At 40.0% G+C, this 25,261-nt stretch overlaps 1 protein-coding gene and 1 pseudogene across 1 annotated transcript; both read left to right on the forward strand.

Annotated features, from left to right (window-relative positions):
• The first annotated feature begins 2,138 nt into the window (after positions 1-2,138).
• LOC118785535 lies at positions 2,139-10,675 on the forward strand (annotated as a pseudogene).
• Positions 10,676-11,308: 633 nt separating this feature from the next.
• Positions 11,309-19,246, forward strand: LOC118784272 (alpha-N-acetylglucosaminidase-like). The gene is made up of 6 exons (XM_036538423.1): positions 11,309-11,848; positions 13,471-13,618; positions 16,189-16,335; positions 16,421-16,506; positions 16,672-16,928; positions 17,131-19,246. Exons 1-6 carry the CDS (start codon positions 11,430-11,432, stop codon positions 18,336-18,338), a joined length of 2,265 nt encoding a protein of 754 aa, XP_036394316.1. The 5' UTR covers positions 11,309-11,429; the 3' UTR covers positions 18,339-19,246.
• Positions 19,247-25,261: the final 6,015 nt, after the last annotated feature.

Consider the following 25,261-nt stretch of genomic DNA (forward strand, 5'->3'; position numbering starts at 1 on the left):
GCTTCATAAGGGGTGTTATAAATTAAAAATCAAAATCAAAAATCCATGTTTTCGTGGAAGCAAAAAAATTATTATTATTCATGGTAGCAAAAAAAAAAACACTTTTTGTTCATTCTCTGACAGGAACAAATGTCTAATTGTGCTTGAAGATTAAATCAGCAAATATTGTTACATGAAATTATTGTCACATGACTTTAATGTAACATGTGCTGATACACCTCAGCACAGTATTGATGGTTATGACACATATGCATGAGATTTCACTTCTTAGAGGAGGCTTTATGAGGGGAAATGAGCCACAGTGAGGAGGCTGATGGTTTGCTTGAACAGAGGCTGTCTCGGCACTCACCCCATCTTCCCAGAAAATATGCACAAAGACAGTCTGGGTGAGGTCACAGGTGACCACATATTCGCATGATGAACTACACCCAGAGTTTATTTGTATTTGATAATGTTTGATAATATGTGCTTATATTATCATTAACATATTATAATGTGGCTGAAAATCAATGACCTGAACTCCATATCTTTTTCAAGTTCTATGAAGTTTCCAATTTTCTGATTTAGAAGACAAAAATATTATATAAAGGGAAAAATACCATATGGTACCAGAGAGGAATTACAGAAATGCCCTTGTAAACGTGGAAGACACTTCCTCATTCTGAAACACACTTCCTGATGAGTCTGTGTATTATAGGCACCGTAGCTTCTTTTACATCAGAACTTCTTTTACATGCATTGTTTTTATTTCTATTTTTGGAAGCTTGAAAGCTTTTCTTTTTGTTCTGTAACTTTCTACAGGTCTATACTCTTTTCTTCTCTTATGCTGTCTATTCCCATGTCTCTTTCTCAGTTCTCCATCACTGTCTTTTCTCCTCCTCTTTGTCAACCAATCAGGGTGTTAGTCCAGTACGCCCTTCTGGAACAGGTTACTGTCAATGAGCCACTCCTGTGTGACTAGAGCTATGTCCACAACCCCTTCCTGGACAACTTTGTGGAGCAACCCACAGTGCTTAAGGCCAGGACACAGACAAAACAAGCTTAGGTCATGGGAACTGGCACACTGAGTGATGGAAGAAGGGATGAGGAGTCAGGAGCCAAGCCAAGGGATCTTACAATGGGAATGAGTTTCTGACTATGTCAGTTGTGGTTCACGGAGTTGAACAAAGAAATCCATTCCTGGCTTGGCAGCTGCAACCAATTATTTCAAATGCAGCACAACAGACTTTGAGCCAGTGCAAGCTGTAATGTTCTGGTTCCTCTGTTCATCTGAGAGCACATGCATGTAACTGCTGATCCAAAATGTTACTAAATAAACTGACACCAGGGACACTAAGTAGCTCTGGCTCAGGCTATTATTTGGTAGCACATTATCTAACTTTGTGTAACTCTCACAACATTTATGTAGTGTTACGGGTTAGTAACACAAAGTACCAGGATATGTGTAGTTGCTGTTTTTGAAAACGCAAGTTATTACATAAAAATATTTCACAAGTTTTACAATATCATGCGACATATAATTCCATGCATGTGGACTGGAGATTTTCCGTAAACCCATGTAAGTCTGCAGTGTATAACATGCAGAGAATATCTTACTCTTGAACTAAACAATAATAATGCATCAGCCTAACTGGGTATGAAATTAAGCGTTTTCCTTTCCGTTCATGTGGATGTCATGAAATTGATGCTTCGGTCATGTGACTATACCTTGTCGTTTTATAAATACCGTAGCATAGCTACTCGAAACTGGTTCTACCGTCACATCAAGGCTCTAACTGTACAGACCATGCGGTCATTGGGCACGGGATGCGCAGGAATGTAAGCAAACTTCCAGTTTCCTAGCTTCCTGTTCATTTTAGAAATTAAATTATAGAACCTGTTTGCACAGTCCTGTACGAATGCATGTAGTATTTCCTTCGGACGAGTGTTCTCAGAATGTCGTGCTCGTGTGTTCTCCCAATTATATTGCTCGTGATAATGTCCTTTATCTTGTCTGCAGATTGGGAGTTCCAGACCTTGGATCATTTGAAACCACCGCGACAAAACCCAGGCAAGGACTGTAGCCGATCTTCTGAAGCGGCAGAAGATCGGGAATAGAGCTCGAGAGTTCATTGTGTCAGTCAACAGAACATTGGCCAATGGCAGCCTTGATGTATGCGAGATACGGTCTACAAAAAAACAACAAGATCGTAGCAACTGGGAGCACGGGGGTAGCTGTTGCTACCGGCATATACAACTATCTGAAGTACTTCTGCAACTGTCATCTGTCTTGGTCAGGCAATCAGTTTAGCCTTCCACGCCCTCTACCCTCGGTTACAGGGGTTCTGAAAATCCGTACCCAACACAGGTAAGTGGAGGGCATCCTGTTATCAAACCAGCAAAGTAGTTGGATAATGTTAGTGGTGCCGTATTAGCTGCAGACTGAACAACTGTGGAAGTAATTCAAATCGTTCTTATAAAATCAGACAGCGCTCTCTCTTCATCTCCAGGCGCATTTCTGTCTTTCCAACAAGTACATGAAACGGCGTCTTCAGGACCTCCATGGAATTAAACACTCTCTTCTATGAACTTTAACGCTGTCGACAGAGCTGGTTTTCTTCTTCCTCTTCTATTCGGATTTAAAATCTTATTACAGCACCCTTAGAGGTATTGCTGCCGCCCACAGGTCAGACGTTCTCACAACACTGTGAACATAGGTATGCGGCTGGGTATTTACTGAAGCGATTTTGTTCAAGCACGTTGCCCACGGCTTCAACACTCGTGGCTCACATGGGAATTGAACCAGCACCTTTGGAGTTACACCTTTCCTTGGCCTTATACCACTGTGCTGTCGACCGCTTCTGTTCTAACCTCAAATTCATTAAAAAAAAAAACCGCAATGAAAATCCAGGCGGATTAGTAATCAGTTCATACACTTCATGAATGCATAGCAGAGAATGAATTTTAGGAATAAATAATCCACAGTAATGAGAAGGAGTTTATGATTTAGATAGCTGCTGTTAGTTGTGAGATATTTTCACAGATGGGAAGTTAAACTTGTAACATTAAAGAAAACATGCAGTTTCTCAGATGTTCAAAACTGTTTGATTAATATTCTCTGAGGGGTATGCCATGTGACTAGAGAAGTTTTTTGGTAGGACTGTGGAATGCACACAGGTTGTGCACAATATAATGTGAGATGTAATTATCAGCCTGCAAAGAACCAGCAAAAGATCTACAGCAGGGACATCAGAATTAATTCCTGGAGGGCCATGCCTATACTGGATTTTTGCTACACATGCTGAGGAAAGCTGTGGATAAAATGGTTAAGATAAGGTTTGAAACATGAAGCAGGTGGTTATATCTGTGAAAATATTTGTTAAATAAATTGAAAATAATTTTCAAATGTTCCCAATATGTTGCTGAGCAGGAAAGATATCCAAATATGGCTACTTTTGTTACAGTATTTGAAATTGTGTAACTCCTGGATATTTGTCAGTGCAGCAATATTGAATTTTCTTTACTAGTTTTTAGCAGTATTGTCTAACACAATAGTGCTACATAAAGAGTGTCAGCGTAGCATAGTGGTTAACGAACAGGACTTGTCCCCTTGTACTCAGCCCGCAATTGCCTCAGTAAAATCTCCAGCTGTATAAAAGGATAACATTGTAAGTTGCTCTGAATAAGAGCGTCTGTTAAATACTAATAAGGTAATGTAAGGTAACAACAGTTAGTGGAATATTCCTGATACAGTAGGTAGCTGATACTAGGAGACACATGAAGACATGCCATACAAGAAATTTTCATTTAATTATAGTTCTTTTTGGATAGTCACACTGACTGCTTTATAATTCTACTAAATTTGAAAGATTTAGTAACATGAAAATTTGGTAAGAGCATTTCCTGATTTGCACAGCTTAGCTGGAAGGCTAGCTGTTTAGTTAAGTAGCTAGCTGTCATACATGTTGCTGCTGTTAAACATTTAATAATTGAACAAAGGAATCTATCTAACAAGTATGACGGCAGCTGCATATCGACAGATTGTCGTCATTCATTGGGTTAGTGAATGTTGCTGGGGAGACCTTCTCTACACTCTAGCATGGTCATCTAGTTACTGAGAGCATTGGATCCAAACTGCTCCCTTGTTTTGCGTGCTTGCATTCCACCTGCTATTTGTGGGCATAACACAACAAGGTTATGTCTCCGTCTTCTATGTTTCTTCTTTGGCAGCAGCTCCTGAAAAGGTGACATTCTAGCATATAAAATAAAATCAGTGGGATCCTGCTTCACATGCAATAGTATGATTATTGGTTTTCACTTTCATGTAATAAAACTCAAGAGTTAATAAGACTATAGACCCTTGTGCTCATTTCCTCTCCAGATTTCTCAAATATGCTGTTTTCAGTCAACTGTCTCATTTTCTCACAGAATCCGTATGACCCCAATCAGTCTGATTTCAAGGCTGGCTACTCCAGTGGGCTGTCTTCCAGTCTTCTGTGTTGATCCTCCTAGACTTTCTGTGGCCTTTGACACAATAAACCACTTGTCAACTTGTCCTCTTGTCAACACTGGTAGCAATGGACATCTCAAACAATGAAAGATGATACCTCCCAGAGTACATCTATCAAGTATCCTGGAGACATGCCTTATCAACTCCTCGGAGCCTCTTTACAGGAGTCCCTCAGTTTTTGGTCCTTGGCCCCCTTATGTTTTCCTTGTACACAAGATCACTTGGCTCCCATCTGAGTTATTGCAACTTCCTCCTCCCTGACCTCCCTGCTTGTGTGATCAGACCTCTGCTGCTCATCCACAATGCTGCTGCTAGCTGCTTAGTTGTTAATTAAACAACCTCATACTGTAGCTTTTGCAATAGCGCACAAACTACAGACAATCTGCGCTGTTTTGCGAGCATAATCATTTACTCTATTGACACATTGGTGTCAATTATTCTGTGAATTATTTGTTTTATTGTTAATCAAGGAGGATAAAGGGGAAGAGGTTGAAAGTAATGATAGATTTAAAGGTAATGTTTCAGCCTCCCCTGTTTCCAGCTCACCAGCCGCCACTGGTGTGTGTGTGCGTGTGTGCGTGCGTGTATGGTTTGGTGGGGGTGTTTATCTATTCAATGTCTGTGAACATTTGTTTAGGTTGTGACCCATACATTAACATGGATACATAATGTTATCCTTACTCATAACATTGAGTACAAAACTATATCTCATTAAATCACATTTTTAACATACAAAAATGGCAGGCTACTGACATATACAAAAACTGCTGTTAACTGTTGTTCAAAGAGGCCAAGTTACAACAACCAATCTGGGTGGAATTTCCTTACACAAACCAAATAAGCACTATTCCAAAGCAATCCTACCCAATGGTTCCCTAAATCATTTCATGTAACTTGGTCATACATTTTTTTAACTTGCTGCCAGACCAAAGATCTGTGAAAAATGGGGCACAGTGGACATTTTGTTTTCATTGTTAGCGCTATGAACATTTCTATCGTGGAGGCACTCAACGATCAAGCTTGAAAGCCCCCATCAATTAACTGTGGCTCATTAGGGGTACTTCAGCTAGTACCAGCTATGTGCAGTGATTAGGCTATAAATATGCAGCAGCAGGCCCATGAGACCCTGTTCCTTGATCCTCACAGGTGATTCGCTCCTCTGTCATTAACACAGAAAAACTCCATAATAATTGTTGTATGTTAGATTACTGTGTGATAATACTCAATGCATTGTGAGTAATGATGCATGTTTTGTTCTTGAGACAAACCTTGGAATCTAAAATTTCACAGTCTGGTGAAATGTCCGTTTTTGACATGGCAGAAGAAGTGTGAGAAATAGGAGAAGCTTGTTGTTCATACAGTGGAAGCCATTCCATGCCCCAGCACTTGATCTAATGTGTAGAGCATAATCCAGAATGATTTGACTGAAAGAGCTCAGATTAAGCACCAGGTCAAGGGTACAATAGGAAGGATACAATCCTGCCCTGGATTCAAACCCACAACGTTCCGTTCAAAGCACATTTTCATGATGGCTACTCCACAGTGTTACTGCTTTATTAAAGCTGGAGCTGCGCTGTATTGAATTCTTGTTTTGTGCTGCCTCCTTGCCTTGTCTGCAGTGCCTTGCTATCTCCCCTCCTCTGTGTTGACAGGTTCAATATTACCAGAATGTGTGCACTCAGAGCTACTCCACAGTATGGTGGGACTGGCCACGATGGCAGCAGGAGATTGACTGGATGGCACTCAACGGCATTAACCTGCCCCTGGCATTTAATGGCCAAGAGGCCCTGTGGCAAGAGGTGAATAATTTTCCCAGTGTTACAGAGTGTAGTACTTCAAATCCTGATAGTACATTGTTACTATCGACACTGTTACTATCACTTCTACTTCCAAGTTATAGGTTCTGTTTATGTACAGGCCAAGGACAAGAAGACTGTGACCGAATACATATGTCATATGTCACTAGATAAATCTGAATCATAATCTGGCAATAGGTACACAATGAAATTGTAGAAGAAATACAGATTTATTACCATCACCACAAGGCCACTAAAGATGTATGGTTTAGTAGAGTAATCCAAACACAATATTTCATATTGTATTCTGACATAACCACTGTTACATAAATTAACTGCATTAACTGTGAAATGAATATGATCACATGATCTTACTCATTTTAAATTTCTGGCAGTGCCTCCTCAAAAGGCACAAAGCTTTTAGACCATGGGTTCAGTTATCCCAGAGGAGGTGAATGTAGGAAAGAAAGTCCATGATATGAAGAATAAATGGGGGTAAATTGCAACAAAATGGAGGTTGGTCAGAGGAGTGATAACCTATCCACTGACTACAGACACAATTTAAGTGTATAATAATCAAACTTGGTCATCCTTGTTTGTCCTGTTAATGAGCATATACTGTGTAGTCTATTACAGTTTCATTAGAACCATGACATTCTTTGTACCAGTTATCACCTCAGTCACATAATGTATCAATCTTAGTTTAATGTTGAGCAGTATAGACTTTTGTGAAGAGGACTTTTATTTACATGCATGGTACACCCTTTCCCATGATATCTTCTCTTTCCCTGTGAATGGCTGAATAGCTGTGTGTATAGATAACTATGGTGTAAATTGTTTAGATAGCCTAATGTGAAATATTAAAATAATATGTGATTACTTTAGAGTATATCCTTGAAGGTATCAGTATTGATGTAGGTACTGATAAAATTACATTTTGCCTCTTGTGTTTATTTGATATTCTAAATTATCCTGTAATTCTTCCATTGTGAGTGTTGTCATATCAAACATCAGCTGTCTTCTCTGCACAGGTGTACCTCTCGCTTGGCCTGAACCAGACGGACATTGACCAGTTTTTCACAGGCCCTGCCTTCCTGGCCTGGAACCGTATGGGTAACCTATTCCAGTGGGGAGGCCCGCTGCCTCAGTCCTGGCATGTCAAGCAGCTCTACCTACAAGTACTGCAAATTACTTTCCTTCCCTGCAGCTATTCCTGTGCACACATCCTGGACCCTCGTGACCCCCTGTTCCAGTGCATTGGTACTCTCTTCCTGTCCCAAGCAGTTTGGGACAGACCACATCTATAACACCGACACCTTTAATGAGATGACGCCCGCCTCCTCATGTCCCTCGTATCTGTCTGCAGTGAGCCGTTCTATGTTCGCCACCTTGACATCAGGTAAAAAATGGCAACCCAGCCAAGTGGAGTTGCAATAATTGGACTAATTTTGGCTTGTAATTATCCAAGTTTCATAACCTAATTCTGACTCGTCTGTCTTATATGGGCCGCAGACAACAACGTGTTTGCTCCCCCAAATGTGTCACTAACCATGATGAAAGCCTTGCTCTTTTCTCTCTCCCCCGTATCTTTTTGTCCACAGTTGACCCTCAGGCGATTTGGCTGATGCAGGGTTGGCTTTTTGTTCATGACGTGGCCTTCTGGAAGCCAGCCCAGATCCAGGCTCTTCTGCGTGGTGTACCCATTGGCAGAATGATAGTGCTGGACTTGTTTGTTGAGTCCACACCAGCTTTCTCCTCCACCCAGTCGTTCTATGGACAGCCCTTTATATGGTGCATGCTGCACAACTTTGGGGGCAACAGTGGTCTCTTTGGCACAGTGGAGAGCATCAACATGGGTCCGTTTGAGGCTCTGCAGCACCCTAATTTCACCCTGGTAGGGCTTGGCATGGCACCGGAGGGCATTGAGCAGAACCCTGTGGTGTACGAGTTGATGAGCGAGCTGGCCTGGCGCAAGGAGCCCGTTAATCTGGGGAAGTGGGTTTCACTGTACGCTGCCCGTCGATTCGGTTGCACCAACGAGAACCTGACCGCAGCTTGGAAGCTGCTTTTTCGCAGTGTATACAATTGCACTGTTCCACACTATAAGAACCACAACCACAGCCCCCTTGTCCACAGGCCCTCATTGCAAATGTCCACAGACGTGTGGTATGACCGTGCGGACTTGTTTGAGGCCTGGAGGCTCCTGTATGAGGTGGCCCAGCCCCTCATGAATGTCGAGACCTTCAGACATGACCTGGTGGATGTCACACGGCAGGCCTTGAAGCTGCTGACCACAGAGTTCTACCAGGAGATCAGGGATTCCTTTGTGAACCAGCAGAAAGAATGTCTTCGCTTCTGTCTTCCCGGTCAGATAAGCTGGGTCAGGAAATCATATTCAGCTGGTGTAGAGATAGACCGCACTGTAGGAATTTTTATTTTGTTTTACTAGTTCAGAATGGATACTTTGAGTAAATGTTATTGTATTTCATCTGTTGGTCACATATATGGGAGCAGAGATATAGTCAAATGAGAGAATACACAAAATACTTTTTATTATGTTTTATTGTGTGTCAAGTGACTGTGGTGGGCCAGAATTGTGAGGAAAGTTCCAAATGTGTGACATTTTACTGAATAATATTCATCAATATTGTTAATTTCATTATTTGACACATAATAGGAGTGATGTGCACATGTGCCAATGTCCCCCTCCAGTTTACCAGGATATTGAGAAGGAATATGATTTCATGATGCTGAAATTAAAAATTTTCTCTGCATTAAACAAACAACACTGGTTAGCTGGCCAGACACCATGTTCTGATTTTCTCTGATAAGTAATTTCATTGTATAGTAAATTAATAATGAATATTGTGACCCTTGATTCCTTTGTTCAAGTCAAAGTACTGAAATGCTATAAAAGTGGAAGTGGTATTTCATTATTGAAGACATTTTAAAATATTGTTCTATCTGGCTTGATTTAAAAAAGTAGTCAAGCTGCATCTGCCACAGAGCTATCCCATATTTAATCAGTAGGTGGAGACACAGCCTTCTTGCAGTGTCTTAGTTTTGGGGCTGTTCATCTTAAAGTTCTCTCCTGAAAGGGATTATCATAAAACTTTAGCATATAGAGCATATCTGGGCCCAGTAGGGGCCTGTTTATGGCGTTTTCAGTAAATCAAGCCAGAATAGAATATTTGTGGTAGAATATGTGGTTTTATTGACTGCAAAGATGCTGCTGTCATTGAACATTTAATCAAATGTGGTTGTTGTGACCTGAAATGTCAAACTTTTATAAGTGGCAGACATATTGAGCTATAATAGTAATAACAGATCATAATTAAGATAGCTGTTGTTTCTGTTACCGTTTGTGGAATAAAGTGACAGTATAGTGTAGTGGCTGGGCAGGCAGTACTGGAGGGACATGGCTGAAATGCTGCCATGTCCTGACCACTTGTAACAGTTACCTGGTCTTTGAGATAGAAAAGACTGCCATCAGCCAGAAGTGATTAATAGAAAAGGAAATTGGCATGTGATATTTCAGCATGTATTACAGAGAGGCAACCAAGTGTTCTAGTTACAACAGAACTAGAGGAAACATTTCTCATGTCATTTTAGGTGCTATATATCGTGTCATAGCAAATGAAAACCAGATTTGAAAACCAGAAACCAAATTTGCAACTTTGCGTTAATATGTTCATCTCTGAAGCCATATATCTCACATACTGGAGCATGTTCTTTTGAAGCTGTATTTTTGAATATTTTTCATTCTCACTATTGAATGACACATTCCAATAATATTATTCCAATAATATTATTATTATATATTATATTATATTATTATATATTATATATATTATAATTATATACTAGAAACAAATGTGGATGTGCTATACAGGCCACATACATGCTAGTGCTTTAATGCTAATGACTCCCAGACAAGTAGTAATAAATTGAGAAACCATTCACAATAAAGGCAGAGGAACCACGTTTACAGTAGTCGCTGTGCATGAACTAGTGCTGGAGCTGCAGAGTCCAAGTGTAGTACAGCTAATGGTAGGAATAATTCAGTAGCGTCATGATGACAGCATTCCCTCAGAATACATAGCATACTGAAGAATGTGTGCACTTACTCGTGCATGAATGTTCACAAAGAAAATGCCAGTTATTTCTTTTTTATGCCTTTTCCCTTTTATGCAACCCTGTTCTGAGGTGCCAACTGTACACTGTTCCTTTCACTGGAACAACCTTTGCACCTTTGGAAACATTGTGAAGGCATTAACCCAAGTACTGACAGACTTACAAAGAATGACAGAGTTATGTTAACTGCTACCTGTAAGTCCTACTCTTCTTCCTAGTCTTCCAGTTTGTGAGCCGGTGGCTGCCCTATTCCTAACAGCCTATCACAAACCAGCAAATTAGCCTGTCACTGAACTTGGTTAAATGTGAGAGGTTCGTTCAAGGCCAGTGAGCTCTGACTGAAATCGTTCCGATGAATACTCTCAAAATTAAATGTATGGCAGCACTGCCCATATTAACCACTGTCGCAATTTGCTTAATTCTTTAACACTCCTCAAGTGCATCAATATAATGCACCACAGTATGTGCAGCTGCTAATTGTACAAAGGAACGCATCATAATTACATGAAGATATTTTAGAAGTTGCGTATATTGTGTAGAAACAACCAAACCCACTGCGGATAATAATACTCACAGGATTAATACCAATAAAGCATATAGCAACGGAAAGTCTTGTTTAATGCTAGCTCAATTTATAAAATTGAATACAAATGTTAAAATCGTACTGCTGTTGTTTCATAACTAATTTCCATTGTCGGAGTTTTCGTGACCTATATCAGCCTAATTGGACACGAATCGTACCGTTTCCCTCTCCTTTCATTTGATTGAATCATGTGATTAATACTACGGTGTTGTTTTGCAATTGCGGTCGCATACACTTTCGAAGCTGTGATTGGTTATGTCGTCACATGGCTCTATCACGCCGTGCTTTGATTGGGCACGCGAGGCACGGGAACATAAGCAAACTTTCGCTTCCTGTTCGCCGGTCCTTTTAGTTATCAAAATATTGAAATTTTTGTATCGTCGTGCACGGTTGCATCTATTTTTTCCTCCTGTTGAGTGTCCTCAAAATGACATATAAGTACCCATGCAGTCTCCCGATTACCTTGCTCGTGATAGTCTCTGTTATTTTGTCTGCAGATGGCGAGTTCCGGACTTTGGATCATTTGAAACCACAAGCCAGCGACAAAACTCAGACAAGAGCTGTTGCCGATCTTCTGAAGCGGCAGCTCGGGAATAGAGCTCGAGAGTTCATTGTGTCAGTCAACAGAACATTGGCCAATGGCAGCCTTGATGTATGCGAGATACGGTCTACAAAAAACAACAAGATCGTAGCAACTGGGAGCACGGGGGTAGCTGTTGCTACCGGCATATACAACTATCTGAAGTACTTCTGCAACTGTCATGTGTCTTGGTCAGGCAATCAGCTTAGCCTTCCACGCCCTCTACCCTCGGTGACCGGGGTTCTGAGAATCAGCACCCAACACAGGTAAGCGTGTGACATCAAGTTACCGAATGTGTGCTACCCGCGCTCTCTGTGGTGAGACCAGAAGTCTGGCAATAGCCTACCCGTAGGCTCACGTTTGCTTAGAGCAGCAGCAGCAGCGTTTTTTCTTTAGCATGCTGTGAATGGTCTCTCTTCCCATTCATTATTTGAACACAAATACTGTCCAGCTAACGTGTCAAAGATGAATGTCAAACATTGTTCTCTCACGACATCCTCGCACGGATGCCATTGAAATTCACAGTTACGTAGCTGCCAGGCCATGCACGACTTGCAATGTAAATGAAGGACGCATGGCTAGCTAAATGTCACCAATGAAACAATGGAATTCCACAAAACGGACACGCACAGCCAGGCATAGAGGCAACCGGTAACCCCGGTACACAAAACTGATTGACTCCAGTAAGTGGTGCTGTAAATTGTATTTATGGTGAGATAAACGAGCTCTGAGAGAGATAACTTTAACTGGATGTGAAGACCAATGTAGAGTAATGGTTAAAGCACTCAACATCTCATCTTACATAAAACAGAAAGATATATGACAGCCTTGAGTGTTTAATGCCGTTCCCTAATGTTTTTGTCTTGCGAGGCTGACCTAATAAGAGGTGTACCACACAGCAACAGTGGAGTCTTAACAGCAAGTTTCAGGTTCTGCCTCTTGGTAACTATTAAGTTGCAGTTTTGTAGTTTTGAATATCCATTTTCTGTGCTCTCCCAGACAGCAGACTTGCTTTTTGTGCATACAGAATATTATAGAGAGTGATTCTGCCGCAGTATTTGCCTAGTAGTAGGCATCTTGTTAGTCTTGGCCTCAGAGCTTTGGTCTTGACTCCATCAGTCTTGTGTAGTGTAGTTAGCTGCTGCTTTGCCTCTGCCTGCATCTACGTCAGTGAAGACCAGAGGTCTCTGGAAGTGGGCCACAGTTGACATTTTGTTTTCATTGTGAATGCTGTGAACACTTCCCCCATGGCGGCACTCAACGATCAGGCTTTAAAACCCCCATCAATTAACTGTGGCTCATTAGGGTTGCTTCAGCTAGTACCAGCTATGCCATATGCAGCAGCAGCAGGCACATGAAACCCTGTTGCTTGATCCTCACAGGTGATTTTCCCTCTCTCATAAATATGGAAAAACTCCATAATAAGTATTGGATGTTATATTACTGTATGGTATTGCTCAATGCATTGTTAGTAATGATGCATGTTTTGTTCTTGAAAAAAAACCTTGGCATCTAAAATGTCACAGTCTGGTGAAATGTCCTTTTTTGACATGGCAGAAGAAGTGTGAGAAATAGGAGAAGCTTGTTGTTCATACAGTGGAAGCCATTCCATGCCCCAGCACTTGATCTAATGTGTAGAGCATAATCCAGAATGACTTGACTGAAAGAGCTCAGATTAAGCACCAGGTCAAGGGTACAATAGGAAGGATACAATCCTGCCCTGGATTCAAACCCACAACGTTCCGTTCAAAGCACATTTTCATGATGGCTACTCCACAGTGTTACTGCTTTATTAAAGCTGGAGCTGCGCTGTATTGAATTCTTGTTTTGTGCTGCCTCCTTGCCTTGTCTGCAGTGCCTTGCTATCTCCCCTCCTCTGTGTTGACAGGTTCAGGTATTACCAGAATGTGTGCACTCAGAGCTACTCCACAGTATGGTGGGACTGGCCACGATGGCAGCAGGAGATTGACTGGATGGCACTCAACGGCATTAACCTGCCCCTGGCATTTAATGGCCAAGAGGCCCTGTGGCAAGAGGTGAATAATTTTCCCAGTGTTACAGAGTGTAGTACTTCAAATCCTGATAGTACATTGTTACTATCGACACTGTTACTATCACTTCTACTTCCAAGCTATAGGTTCTGTTTATGTACAGGCCAAGGACAAGAAGACTGTGACCGAATACATATGTCATATGTCACTAGATAAATCTGAATTATAATCTGGAAATACATGCAGAGAATAAACTGCCAAAAAGCTTTTGCAACACCCCTGGTTCAGTTATCCCAGAGGAGGTGAATATAAGAAGGAAGATGATTTGCAACAGCATAGAGATCAGTCTACCTGGAACCAAGAGCAGCCATAACCTATCCACTGATAGAGCTGGGGAAAGATAATAGTTTTTACGATGCATTGCAATGCGAAAGTGAAAGATTCTGCTTCGATACAGAAGAAGGGCGGCAGTGTAGCATAGTGGCTAAGGAGCAGGACTCGTAACCGAAAGGTTGCCGGTTCGATCCCCGCTGGGACACTGCTGCTGTACCCTTGGGCATGGTACTTAACCCACAATTGCCTCAGTAAATATCCAGCTGTATAAATGGATAACATTGTAAAGAACTGTAACCTATGTAAGTCACTTTGGATAAAAGCGTCTGAATGAATAAATGTAAAAAAGAAAATTGATTCTTAAAAACTGTAATTAACGCTTTCGCGCATATGGTCACACCGGTGTGATTAGCCGTTTAGTATGTATGCTAAAACCGGTGCGATTAGAACCAGGGAGTACAGACAGACATCACGATGTTGAGCCGGCATCGTGATTTAAACCCCCCTGACACAGACCTGCCACACACACATTATAATTACAGTGTCTCTGCTATAATGTAAAAATAAATATTTATTACTTATTTGCGGGGATTTCCCCAGGGATCTACTTGAACCATAGAACTGATGAATGTGTATTTCAAGGAGTGTCAGCCAGAGAGTGCAAAAATGAAGGATGGGTTTATTCTAATTATTATATTAGCTCCTTGCTCCTGATTTAAAGGAAAAAGCAGCTTATGTAATCACACTATACCGCCCAGTGAAAGCATGTTTTAATTTAGGCGCACACATAAAAATTATTTTTAAATCTACCTGGTTTGCACCTACCTCAGGGGGCAAGTCTTTATTACTTTCGCAAAACTGAAGATTAAAACTTACCTACAGAGCGAACTCTCCCGTTCTCTGCTATACCCGTCTTAAACAAGTAATTCCTAATCGTTATATTGTTATAAACCTTTTTCACCATGTCTCGCCCTGCACATTTAACTATATTTCATGTTTAGGAAAAATATAATTAATGAATTATTAATATTGTAATGACTAGAGGAAACTCTTGCTGATTTTTAGTGTTATTAGGCTTCTCATAGTTTTCAGTTAGCATTTGCTATATTTTTTTAATGTTAAATCGCTGTTTCCTCAAAGCTTAAATTAGCTAGAATTTTTCCAATCTAGTGTTCTGATTGCACTGGTTTTAGCATATGCGCTAAATGGCAAACCACACCGGTGTGAACGTACGCGTGAAAACATTGAGGAAAAAAAACTTGTCTTTTAAACAGTGGATTTTCTTGAACTTTGAACAGCTGAAAAACAAATAACCATAACCGCTAATTTACAATGCACTAAAAACAAAAATGTTTTGTGTTACTGTTTACATATACCTTATGGTAATTTTACTTGAAAAAGATTTTTATGTTGTATGACTTGATAATATTTTTGAAAACAGCTGTTAAACAAAAAGCTAAAAAATAAAAACAGTTCAAATCTGAGGGCTTGTATTCTTGTATTAATAAAAAAAAAACAAAAACATGGAGGACGAGAATCTTTTTGTAATCGAATCGCTACCCTTTGAATGGTAATCATGAGACCAGTGAAGATTCGCACCTCTGTCCACTGACCTGGGGTATAATTGAAATATGTATTTGTTATCATGTAATATCAAAGAGTGAAACTTTGCCAATCCTTATTTGTCCTGTCAATAAGGATATACTGTACAGCATATTTAGAATGGTAAAAAGAATTTTGATAGCACTACGTCACTCTATGTTCCTGTTATCACCTCAGTCAGATAACGTATCAATCTATTATTTTATGCAAATTTTTATAAATGTAGACTGTTGTGAACAGAATCCCCATTTAAATGCATTGTACATTCTATCCCATGACATCTTATCTTGCCCTGTAAATGGCTGATCATTTATGTGTGTGTCTTCCATATTGCAAGATTAGTTATGGACTTGCTGTGTTATAAATAGCTTCTGAAAATGTCAAATTTTGAAATGATTCTTGTGATATCTTTTGCATAAGTTCTCTGAGTAATTTGAAAACAAAGTTTTAATGTCATTCCTGTGATGTACACTTTTATAGTATGCTGTGTTGTGCCATGACATTGAATTTACATTGAAGTTACCGTGAATACTCCAGCTTGTTACAGTTTTTCAGGTCATACGTCCTCAGTGCTGATAAGGACGTATTTGCATTACCCTCTTGTTTATTTGCTAAATTATTCTGTAATTCTTCCATTGAGAGTGTTGTCATATCAAATATCAGCTATCTTCCCTGCACAGGTGTACCTCTCGCTTGGCCTGAACCAGACGGACATTGACCGGTTTTTCACAGGCCCTGCCTTCCTGGCCTGGAACCGCATGGGTAACCTATTCCAGTGGGGAGGCCCGCTGCCTCAGTCCTGGCATGTCAAGCAGCTCTACCTACAAGTACTGCAAATTACTTTTCGTAACATTTCCTTCCCTTTGAGTATGCACGTTGAATTTATTTCTTGCTATTCCCTGTATCCTCTAGTACAAAATTCTGGATGGAATGAGAGCATTGGGAATGATGCCGGTCTTGCCTGCCTTTTCAGGGAATGTGCCTGAAGCCATAACCAGGTAATATTTAGGATCACAGTGTAATGGGGTATAATCGTCCTGAAAGTGACACATAAAAAATGACAAGAATTAGAAATTCTTGCAAAGAAATGTTTGTGTAGTTTAGCAGATCACTGTTTTTAATGAATCAAGGTCCAAATAATTTATCATGTTGAAACTTTCCAGGTTGTTTCCTAATGCAAACGTGACCAAGCTGAATCCATGGAGCCACTTTAACTGCAGCTATTCCTGTGCACACATCCTGGACCCTCGTGACCCCCTGTTCCAGCGCATTGGTACTCTCTTCCTGTCCCAGCTAGTCAAGCAGTTTGGGACAGACCACATCTATAACACCGACACCTTTAATGAGATGACGCCCGCCTCCTCAGATCCCTCGTATCTGTCTGCAGTGAGCCATTCTGTGTTCGCCACCATGACATCAGGTAAAAAATGGCAACCCAGCCAAGTGGAGTTGCAATAATTGGACTAATTTTGGCTTGTAATTATCCAAGTTTCATAACCCAGTTCTGACTCGTCTGTCTTATATGGGCCGCAGACAACAACGTGTTTGCTCCCCCAAATGTGTCACTAACCATGATGAAAGCCTTGCTCTTGTCTCTCTCCCCCATATCTTTTTGTCCACAGTTGACCCTCAGGCGATTTGGCTGATGCAGGGTTGGCTTTTTGTTCATGACGTGGCCTTCTGGAAGCCAGCCCAGATCCAGGCTCTTCTGCATGGTGTACCCATTGGCAGAATGATAGTGCTGGACTTGTTTGCTGAGTCCACACCAGCTTTCTCCTCCACCCAGTCGTTCTATGGACAGCCCTTTATATGGTGCATGCTGCACAACTTTGGGGGCAACAGTGGTCTTTTTGGCACAGTGGAGAGCATCAACATGGGTCCGTTTGAGGCTCTGCAGTACCCTAATTCCACCCTGGTAGGGCTTGGCATGGCACCGGAGGGCATTGAGCAGAACCCTGTGGTGTACGAGTTGATGAGCGAGCTGGCCTGGCGCAAGGAGCCCGTTAATCTGGGGAAGTGGGTTTCACTGTACGCTGCCCGTCGATACGGTTGCACCAACGAGAACCTGACCGCAGCTTGGAAGCTGCTTTTTCGCAGTGTCTACAATTGCACTGTTCCACACTATAAGAACCACAACCACAGCCCCCTTGTCCACAGGCCCTCATTGCAAATGTCCACAGACGTGTGGTATGACCGTGCAGACTTGTTTGAGGCCTGGAGGCTCCTGTATGAGGTGGCCCAGCCCCTCATGAATGTCGAGACCTTCAGACATGACCTGGTTGATGTCACACGGCAGGCCTTGCAGCTGCTGACCACAGAGTTCTACCAGGAGATCAGGGATTCCTTTGTGAACCAGAAGATGCCGGAACTGCTGACAGCTGGTGGGGTGCTGGTGTATGACCTCCTGCCAGAGCTGGACCGTCTCCTGTCCAGTGAAAGCCATTTCCTGCTGGGGGTGTGGCTGGAGCGAGCACATTCACTGGCCTTGACTGAGCAGGAGGTCCAACTGTATGACCTCAATGCCAGGAACCAGATCACACTGTGGGGTCCAGTGGGCAACATCCTGGATTATGCCAGCAAGGAATGGGGTGGACTGATGAAGGACTATTACTCTCAGCGCTGGAGCTTATTTGTCAAGACTCTGGTGGAGTGTTTGGACAGGGGGCGACCCTTCAAGAAGGATACCTTCAACCAGGCCGTCTTTCAGGTGGAGCAAGGCTTTGTCTTCAATCAGAGGAAGTACCCCTCCAAACCCCAAGGTGACACCTATGACATTGCCAACAGAATCTTCCTGAAATACTATCCACAGGCCTTGAAAAGGCTACACTGAGCTTTGACTTTGACAATTCCTTACTGCAGCAAAAAGAATGTGTTCGCTTCTGTCTTCCTGGTCGGATAAATCGGGTCAGGAAATCAAATTCAGATGATGTAGAGAAAGACCGCACTGTAGAAATGTTTTTTATTTTGTTTTGTCGCACATCGTGAATATTTTCATTGGATGAATGTTGTGCTGTTTCATCTGTTTGTCCCATTTATAAGGGTAGTGTCACTGTGAAACCAGAGAATACGTAAAATAGTTTACGTTTTTTGTGTTGTCAAGTGACTGTGGTGGGCTAGTATCATGTGGAAAGTTTCAGATGTGTGACATTTCCCTAGATAGTATTTATCAGCCTTGTTCATTTAATTACTTGACACTTAATAAGAGTGATGTGCGTATATACCACAGCCTCCCTCCAGTTTTCTATGATATTAAGAAGGCATATGATGTTCAAATGTTGAAATTAATAGTAATTTTCTTTGCATCGAACAAACAACACTAGTCAGCTGCCTGCCATGCTGCCTCAGAGTATAGATAAAATAGTGAATGGCTAAGCAATATGTTCTTCTCTAAAAATTAATATCATGTTATGATGCTTTAATAATGGAAAAACTGTGAGTCTTCAGTTACTTTTTCAAGACTAACCACTGCAAACAAAAAAGTACAAAGGCACTAATGCATAATTTTCCCTTGGTATTTCAGTGCAGAAAATTTGCAAAAAATAATGTTAAGTCTTAAAGTAGCCACTTATTATTGATGCAGGTGAATCAGCAGTCTAGCTTTAATAAATAAGATAGACAATGGTTCATCTGCCTAGTGCCCATCTGTTCAAGTGCTATTCCATTTTTAATTAATGAGGTGGAGAAAGGCTTTTTGTAGGCTTCTTTTTATACTTTACAGATTCTGTGGAAGACATTAGTTCTAGGGCCATTCATCCAAAAGGAGAAACAAATAGAGCTTTTAGCATGTTGAGTATATTAAAGGGTCAGTAGAGGCCTATTTATGACATTTTCATTATCATTAATCAAAACAAAGTAGAATATTTGTGGTAGAATATTTCATTTTATTCACTACAAAGCTGTTACTGTTAATGATAATTTTATCTAATGTGGTGGTTTTTGTTACTTGAGACATTAAACTTTTATGGGAGACAAACATATTGAACTCTAATAATAAGAAATCATATTGAAAATAATGAAGTGAACAAAAAGGAAAAATTTCTCTTCATTTGCCTTTCAGCGTGACATTTCCTTATTTATGAATATTTGTGGCATATGAAAGATTAATTTGTTATTATAAAGATATTATAAAGTGTATCCTGATTGATAAATTGATCTAGCAACAGCAACCTCTATGTATTTTGTGGGTTTTGGAACCGAGTCCAATTATGTAGATACCAAAATTGCAAATAGAAAAGGAAATTGAGATATGGTATTTTCAGTATGAACTGCAGAGTGGCCACTTAGTGTAGTAGTTACACTGTTGCGCATATTTGAAAATATTTCTATGAATAAGCTTTTCATGTATCATTTCTGGTGCTGTATCACATTAACTTTACTTTGCGAGGCTTCAAAGGTTTATATGTTATCTCACATCATACTGGAGCATGTTCTTTTGAAGATGGAGCTGTACCTTTGAATACCATTTTTATTCTTACTATTGAGTGAATACATTCCAATAAGGATTAGTTATAGAAAGTAGAGAAAACATGTCTGTCTTCAACAGCTGTACTCCTTCCTTTCTTCTGATACAGAGGCTGGTATTACTCTGCTTCTTTTTTACTCTACAAGAATTTGGACTGATGTGCGACTTGCGGGCTAGTTACCAAATACAGAGCTCACATGAATCTGAAAGGCATGACTGACGCCCCTGCTGTTACATTGTCCATGAAAGTTTAGCAAGCTGTCCACTCTTCTCTTGGCTATCGAACACAAACAATTTAATCATTTCATGTATTTTGAATTGTTTAAATATCTGTGAAAATATTTGGTATGATGACATACAAGAACATGTCTTGGTAGGGCAAGAAAATAGAATGCTTGGAGAGAGCCCTGCATCTTTTTTGATACGGCAGCAAAAAAATCATATATGCCTCTCAGAGCTAGGATGAAGTTTCCATTTACTGCACTGCACAAACCTTTAGTGCCTGCTGAAATCATACAGTGTTCTTTCCTATCATTTATGTAATCCCAATCCTATGATGCTCCCTGTTGTAAATCATGCCATTTTAGCTTGTGCTGTGGGATCATTGGCACTGAACTTGCTTGTGTATATGCAGATAGGACAACTATGGCTTTACTGTTAAAATGGATCAGATGCAACAGAGGATTCTGAGGGAGAAATTTGTGTGTTTATGGTGTGGGAAAGCAAAAGCATCATTTATTATTTAAAATTACTTCTCTGTTTTCATACGTGGACATTCGACAGGGCCAGTCATCTTATGTTTATTTGGTTCTTAAGGATCTCTTAAACAAATTACTCATGTATTTCAGTTTTGGATGAAATTAGAACGTCCCTGCACTTTGATAGAGAATTGTAATGAACAGTGAATGCTGAGATTGTCATCCTGTAACATTTTTCAAAACTAATCACCAGGACGGCGTCAAAGACATTGAGCATTTGGATTTATGAAATTTTCCTCTGTTGTGTGCTTCACAAACCAGCATAATATTGTGAATTGTTATGTTGGAAACACAAGAGTAAGGTTATCTAGTTACAGTACACAACTAAGGTTGAGTTGATGTGTAGCAGTACTGATGAGTCAACAAGCGCATATAAAAATGGTGACTAACAATAATGGTTGTTAAATTATTTGTTGGTTAATGTGAGATGAAATACTCACCTACTTTAGAAAAACTTGCATAGCAATATGTACGAGGTCAATCTAACAGTTTTCATCTTAGCACAACAGTATTTTTTCACATAGAAAAGTAGGTGCTGACTTAAAATATGACTGTTTTGCCAGTATCCACAGGGCAGTTAATTGGTGTTTGGTGTCCAAATCACTTAAACACTGAGGGTCAGTCTACCAGGTTGCTTCCATACACAGATATGTACTTTGTATTTGTAAATGATAAGGCGTGAGAGCAAATCCAATTAGATCCATGCATTCAATAAAATTCCCTCCATGCTCATTTAATTTCAAAACTGCTGTTATTTAATCCATCAATTAGTTGTTCCTGCGGGACAGGTCTACGCTGAGCCACTGGAGGAGACGTAGAACAATTAAATGTTCATGGTTGTCATCTCAAATGAGGCCACAGTGTGTTGAACAGCTAAGTGGGAACAAAAAAATAGCATAACCAAGATCAAGTGGGTGGTCCTTGTGTCATTTGTGGGCACTTATGCGTGTAAAATGGTCATTTTAAGGGAAAATGGACATTAATGTCTCTTTAAAAACTGGACAAGGGCACTAAGGGCTGCCACATACCATGTTTCATGTCCGATAAGTGCTGCTGGTTTGATCAGGGATTGACTCTGCCTAAGCCTTAAACCAGTGCAATTGTCTCCATTCCTGTCGTAGTCTAGAAAATGTTATTGTGCTACTGAAAGTACAAGAAACAATGCTGGGTTTTAGCACACAGTAACAACTTTACATTTCAGTATGAATAGGAAGTATAAGAATAACAAAAATTTGTAATGAATGCTATTTTTGTATTTTGTTACGTAAAATCATTTTGCCATTTTCTCAGTGTTGGAGTTTGAAGTATGGGTTTACCTTTGAAATAAACACCCTCTCTCTCTCCATGCTAGCACAATTTTGTAATAAAATTATTTTTGTCTCAAGGTTTTGACTGTTGAGCATTCATCTGTTTACTTATGGATATGTCTGAAAAATTATGAATGAAACAATATGCACTACATTAACAGTAAAGTTAATGTAATCACAGGCACATGTCATTAAAATCATATTTTAGATTCTATCTTTTTGAACACTGCTGGGCGAAGGCATCTTGATCAGTGGAATGTAATGTTAATTATTTATTCTCTGCACTAGTGTGCATGATTGACTGACTACAGAGCTCAGTCCCATAGTTATTGAAATGACCCCATAAGACAGAAGTGCTCTGGTTATTTTATTTTATTTGGCAGATGCCGTTCTCCAAATTCTCTTGGAAAACTAATATGGCATTATGCCTTAAATACATACAGTCACATACATATATCAACATATATCACAGAAGCATCAAGGACAGCAACAGCATTGGTACCACCTAAGTTATAGTAAATGGCATCAAGCTTAAAAATGTAAAATTGGGGCTTTATACATAGACTTGCATTCAATGAACTGCCACTGTAAATGGTTCCTCTCAAAGAATAGAGTTTGATTCCATGGGGCTTGTTGCACCATAGGATTCTTAAAAACGAGCCTGTGTAAGCAGGACCTTAATGAATGTGTTGTTCTTAAAGATGTTTTGCATTAAGTGCCTAGATTCCAGCCTGGCTAGTGACTATGAACAGTGACAGGGACTGTGTTCTCACTCACCACTATCATTTTTCACAGAACATCATTCCCTAGCCATGAGGACAAGAACACCTCTCTGCACAGTCTGTCATCACTCTGTCCTGGACTACTACTAACATGACACATTGACTCATGTACATTGCCCTCCAGATTTGTTCATACCCCTGACTGAATAGGAACAAAAAATATACACCATAAACAATATATGTATTGGATTTTTTTTTTCCTCCTTAAACTGTTTCTAACGTTTAATCTATGTTGTAATCTTATTAGCATTACACAGAGAAAAGTTCATTCACAAATCATTCCATTTAGAATCTCATTTATTCGCAGCTTGCAGTATGTGTGCTGTAGTATCATGTTTTTATGTGCCTGTTTAATCAAGATATGAATAAATACAGAGAGCTCTGTACCATTAATACCCTAACATAAGCACACCGGTAAACTATGTTTATGAATGAGAAAAAAGCACATTGAGATGGTGTCAGTCTGTGTTTTTTGGGAAAAATGATGGTGTGTTTTATGAATCACCTCCATTATGTTTGTGTGGTATCGATTAATGAAGAAGTGGTCTGTAGCTCTCTGCCATCAAATGCAGTTAAGTTGTGTGTTATCACAGGAGATGGATATTGGCACTACTTGAGTGATGTGGAGGACGTCTTTCCTGAATGGCCCAAATGACGCACTATGCCTTTCACCATGAAGAAAAAAAAATTTTCAACCTTTATGTAACACCATGGGGCTATTATTACCATAAACAAAGAAACAGGTATCATAGATGTGGATCAATTACATTTTTAGATGTAGAAATGATGTGAGTGGGAGTGATAAAGCATACATTTGCAAAGGTGAAAGTGCAATGCAAGACAATACTCTCCCCACTTTTTCAAACAAGTATAAGGAAATACCTGTATAACCCCTTCTAGAAAGGTATAAATAAACTACAGGAGTAAGGGGGCAGGGATATTTCATCTTTGTTTTTTGGTCTTTTTCCTTTCTCTAATTAGAGGGACTGTGATACTGGCCAGTGTCTTTGCCATAAGTACACCTGTTGCAGTTACAATACCTGGTATAAAATATAAAATAAGTGTGAAACCTTTAAGTTGTAGAGTCTGATTATGAAAATATCTTGTGTCCTGAGTGCAGTTATTTCCTCACCTCTCATTTGGTACGTTGTGCCCTGTCGTAAAATGGACAGAGCACAACAGACTGCTGGTCTCAAGGTGCTACTCTGGCCAAGGCTTAGCTTAGCTATAGACTTGGCCTCTGATCCCTTCAGAACCTGCAAGGATGGGTGAAACTGTGTCAGAGGTTAAAAAATAAGGAGACTGTGCAAGTCACGCCATTTTTATGTGGCTTATTTAAAAAAATCCTCATTCTAAGTTGTGACACAATTTCATACGCAGTCCAAATAATTATAGAGTACAGTAAATCTTAAATATCATGAGGGGTATTGCTTTACAGCCAGGAGTGAATAAAAACATATAACACATTTCCATGCAACAACAATAAATGAATACTTTGATTTATAATCATTCATAACATAGCAGGCAAAAGCGGTATCTGTTGTAACGTTTGCTTGTACTGTGCAATGACTAATGTTAATTCAAAGGTTCTATGTGTATAATAAGAACAATAAGACAGTAATACTGATGAAAGCACAACAGAAGTATATCTTAATGTTTAACAGTAATCACCAAGTAGTTTTACACACACACCAAATGTATAACAGGATGCAGGATAATCATGTTCTTGCTGTTTAAGAGTTATGCTATGATTAGCTTAGCCAAAATGGAACTAGTATGAAGTATGAAAAGAACAAATGGGACTGAGGGTACAGTACACTGTACATCACAATTGCATGAATGCTATTGTTGTTGATAGGCTTTTTGTACCAAAGTGGTTCACTATCCACATTCATAGCTAAGTAAATCTTGAAGGCCATGCATAATAGGCAACTTTTGGCCATTTTTATATTTGGGCAAAAAAGACAGAAGGCTGAATTTATGATCTCTACCTCAGTATCTTTTCAGCAGAAGTATATTGTGAGCATGTGTACAACCATCATAAGCAAAACCCAAGTCTGAAGCCAATATGAAGAGGAAGCTTGAATTAAGCAGTGGCTTAATTAATCTGTGAAATTGCTTCAGATCCAGGTAGTTGTAAATAATATTCACTTAACAAGATATTCTGTGTGGAGTGGCATTGACCAGTGTTTGCTGACAGTGTGTAGTGATGAGGTGGAATGGATCGGTCAATTTCAAAACCTCACAAGGCAAAACCATCAAAATTCTGGGCACTGCATACAGCAGCCACACCAACAGAATTCACACCTGACAACTGATGACAGGCAGAATTTGGGGACTGGAAAGGAGATGATGTTTTATGCTGGTGAAGTAGTGAAGCTGGTGCAGTATAACATACACAATATCCAGCAGTAGCAGCTCATGATCTTGAAATAGAGAAGGTA

Source organism: Megalops cyprinoides, chromosome 1, assembly GCF_013368585.1.
Source record: "Megalops cyprinoides isolate fMegCyp1 chromosome 1, fMegCyp1.pri, whole genome shotgun sequence".
NCBI lineage: Eukaryota > Metazoa > Chordata > Actinopteri > Elopiformes > Megalopidae > Megalops > Megalops cyprinoides.

Excerpts from the sequence above, each read along its gene's own strand:
- LOC118784272 (XM_036538423.1), top strand. The coding sequence starts at position 11,430 with ATGACATATAAGTACCCATGCAGTCTCCCGATTACCTTGCTCGTGATA. Across the intron at positions 16,336-16,420 it reads TCAAGCAGCTCTACCTACAA|TACAAAATTCTGGATGGAAT; the intron begins GTACTGCAAATT and ends TGTATCCTCTAG. Across the intron at positions 16,507-16,671 it reads GTGCCTGAAGCCATAACCAG|GTTGTTTCCTAATGCAAACG; the intron begins GTAATATTTAGG and ends GAAACTTTCCAG.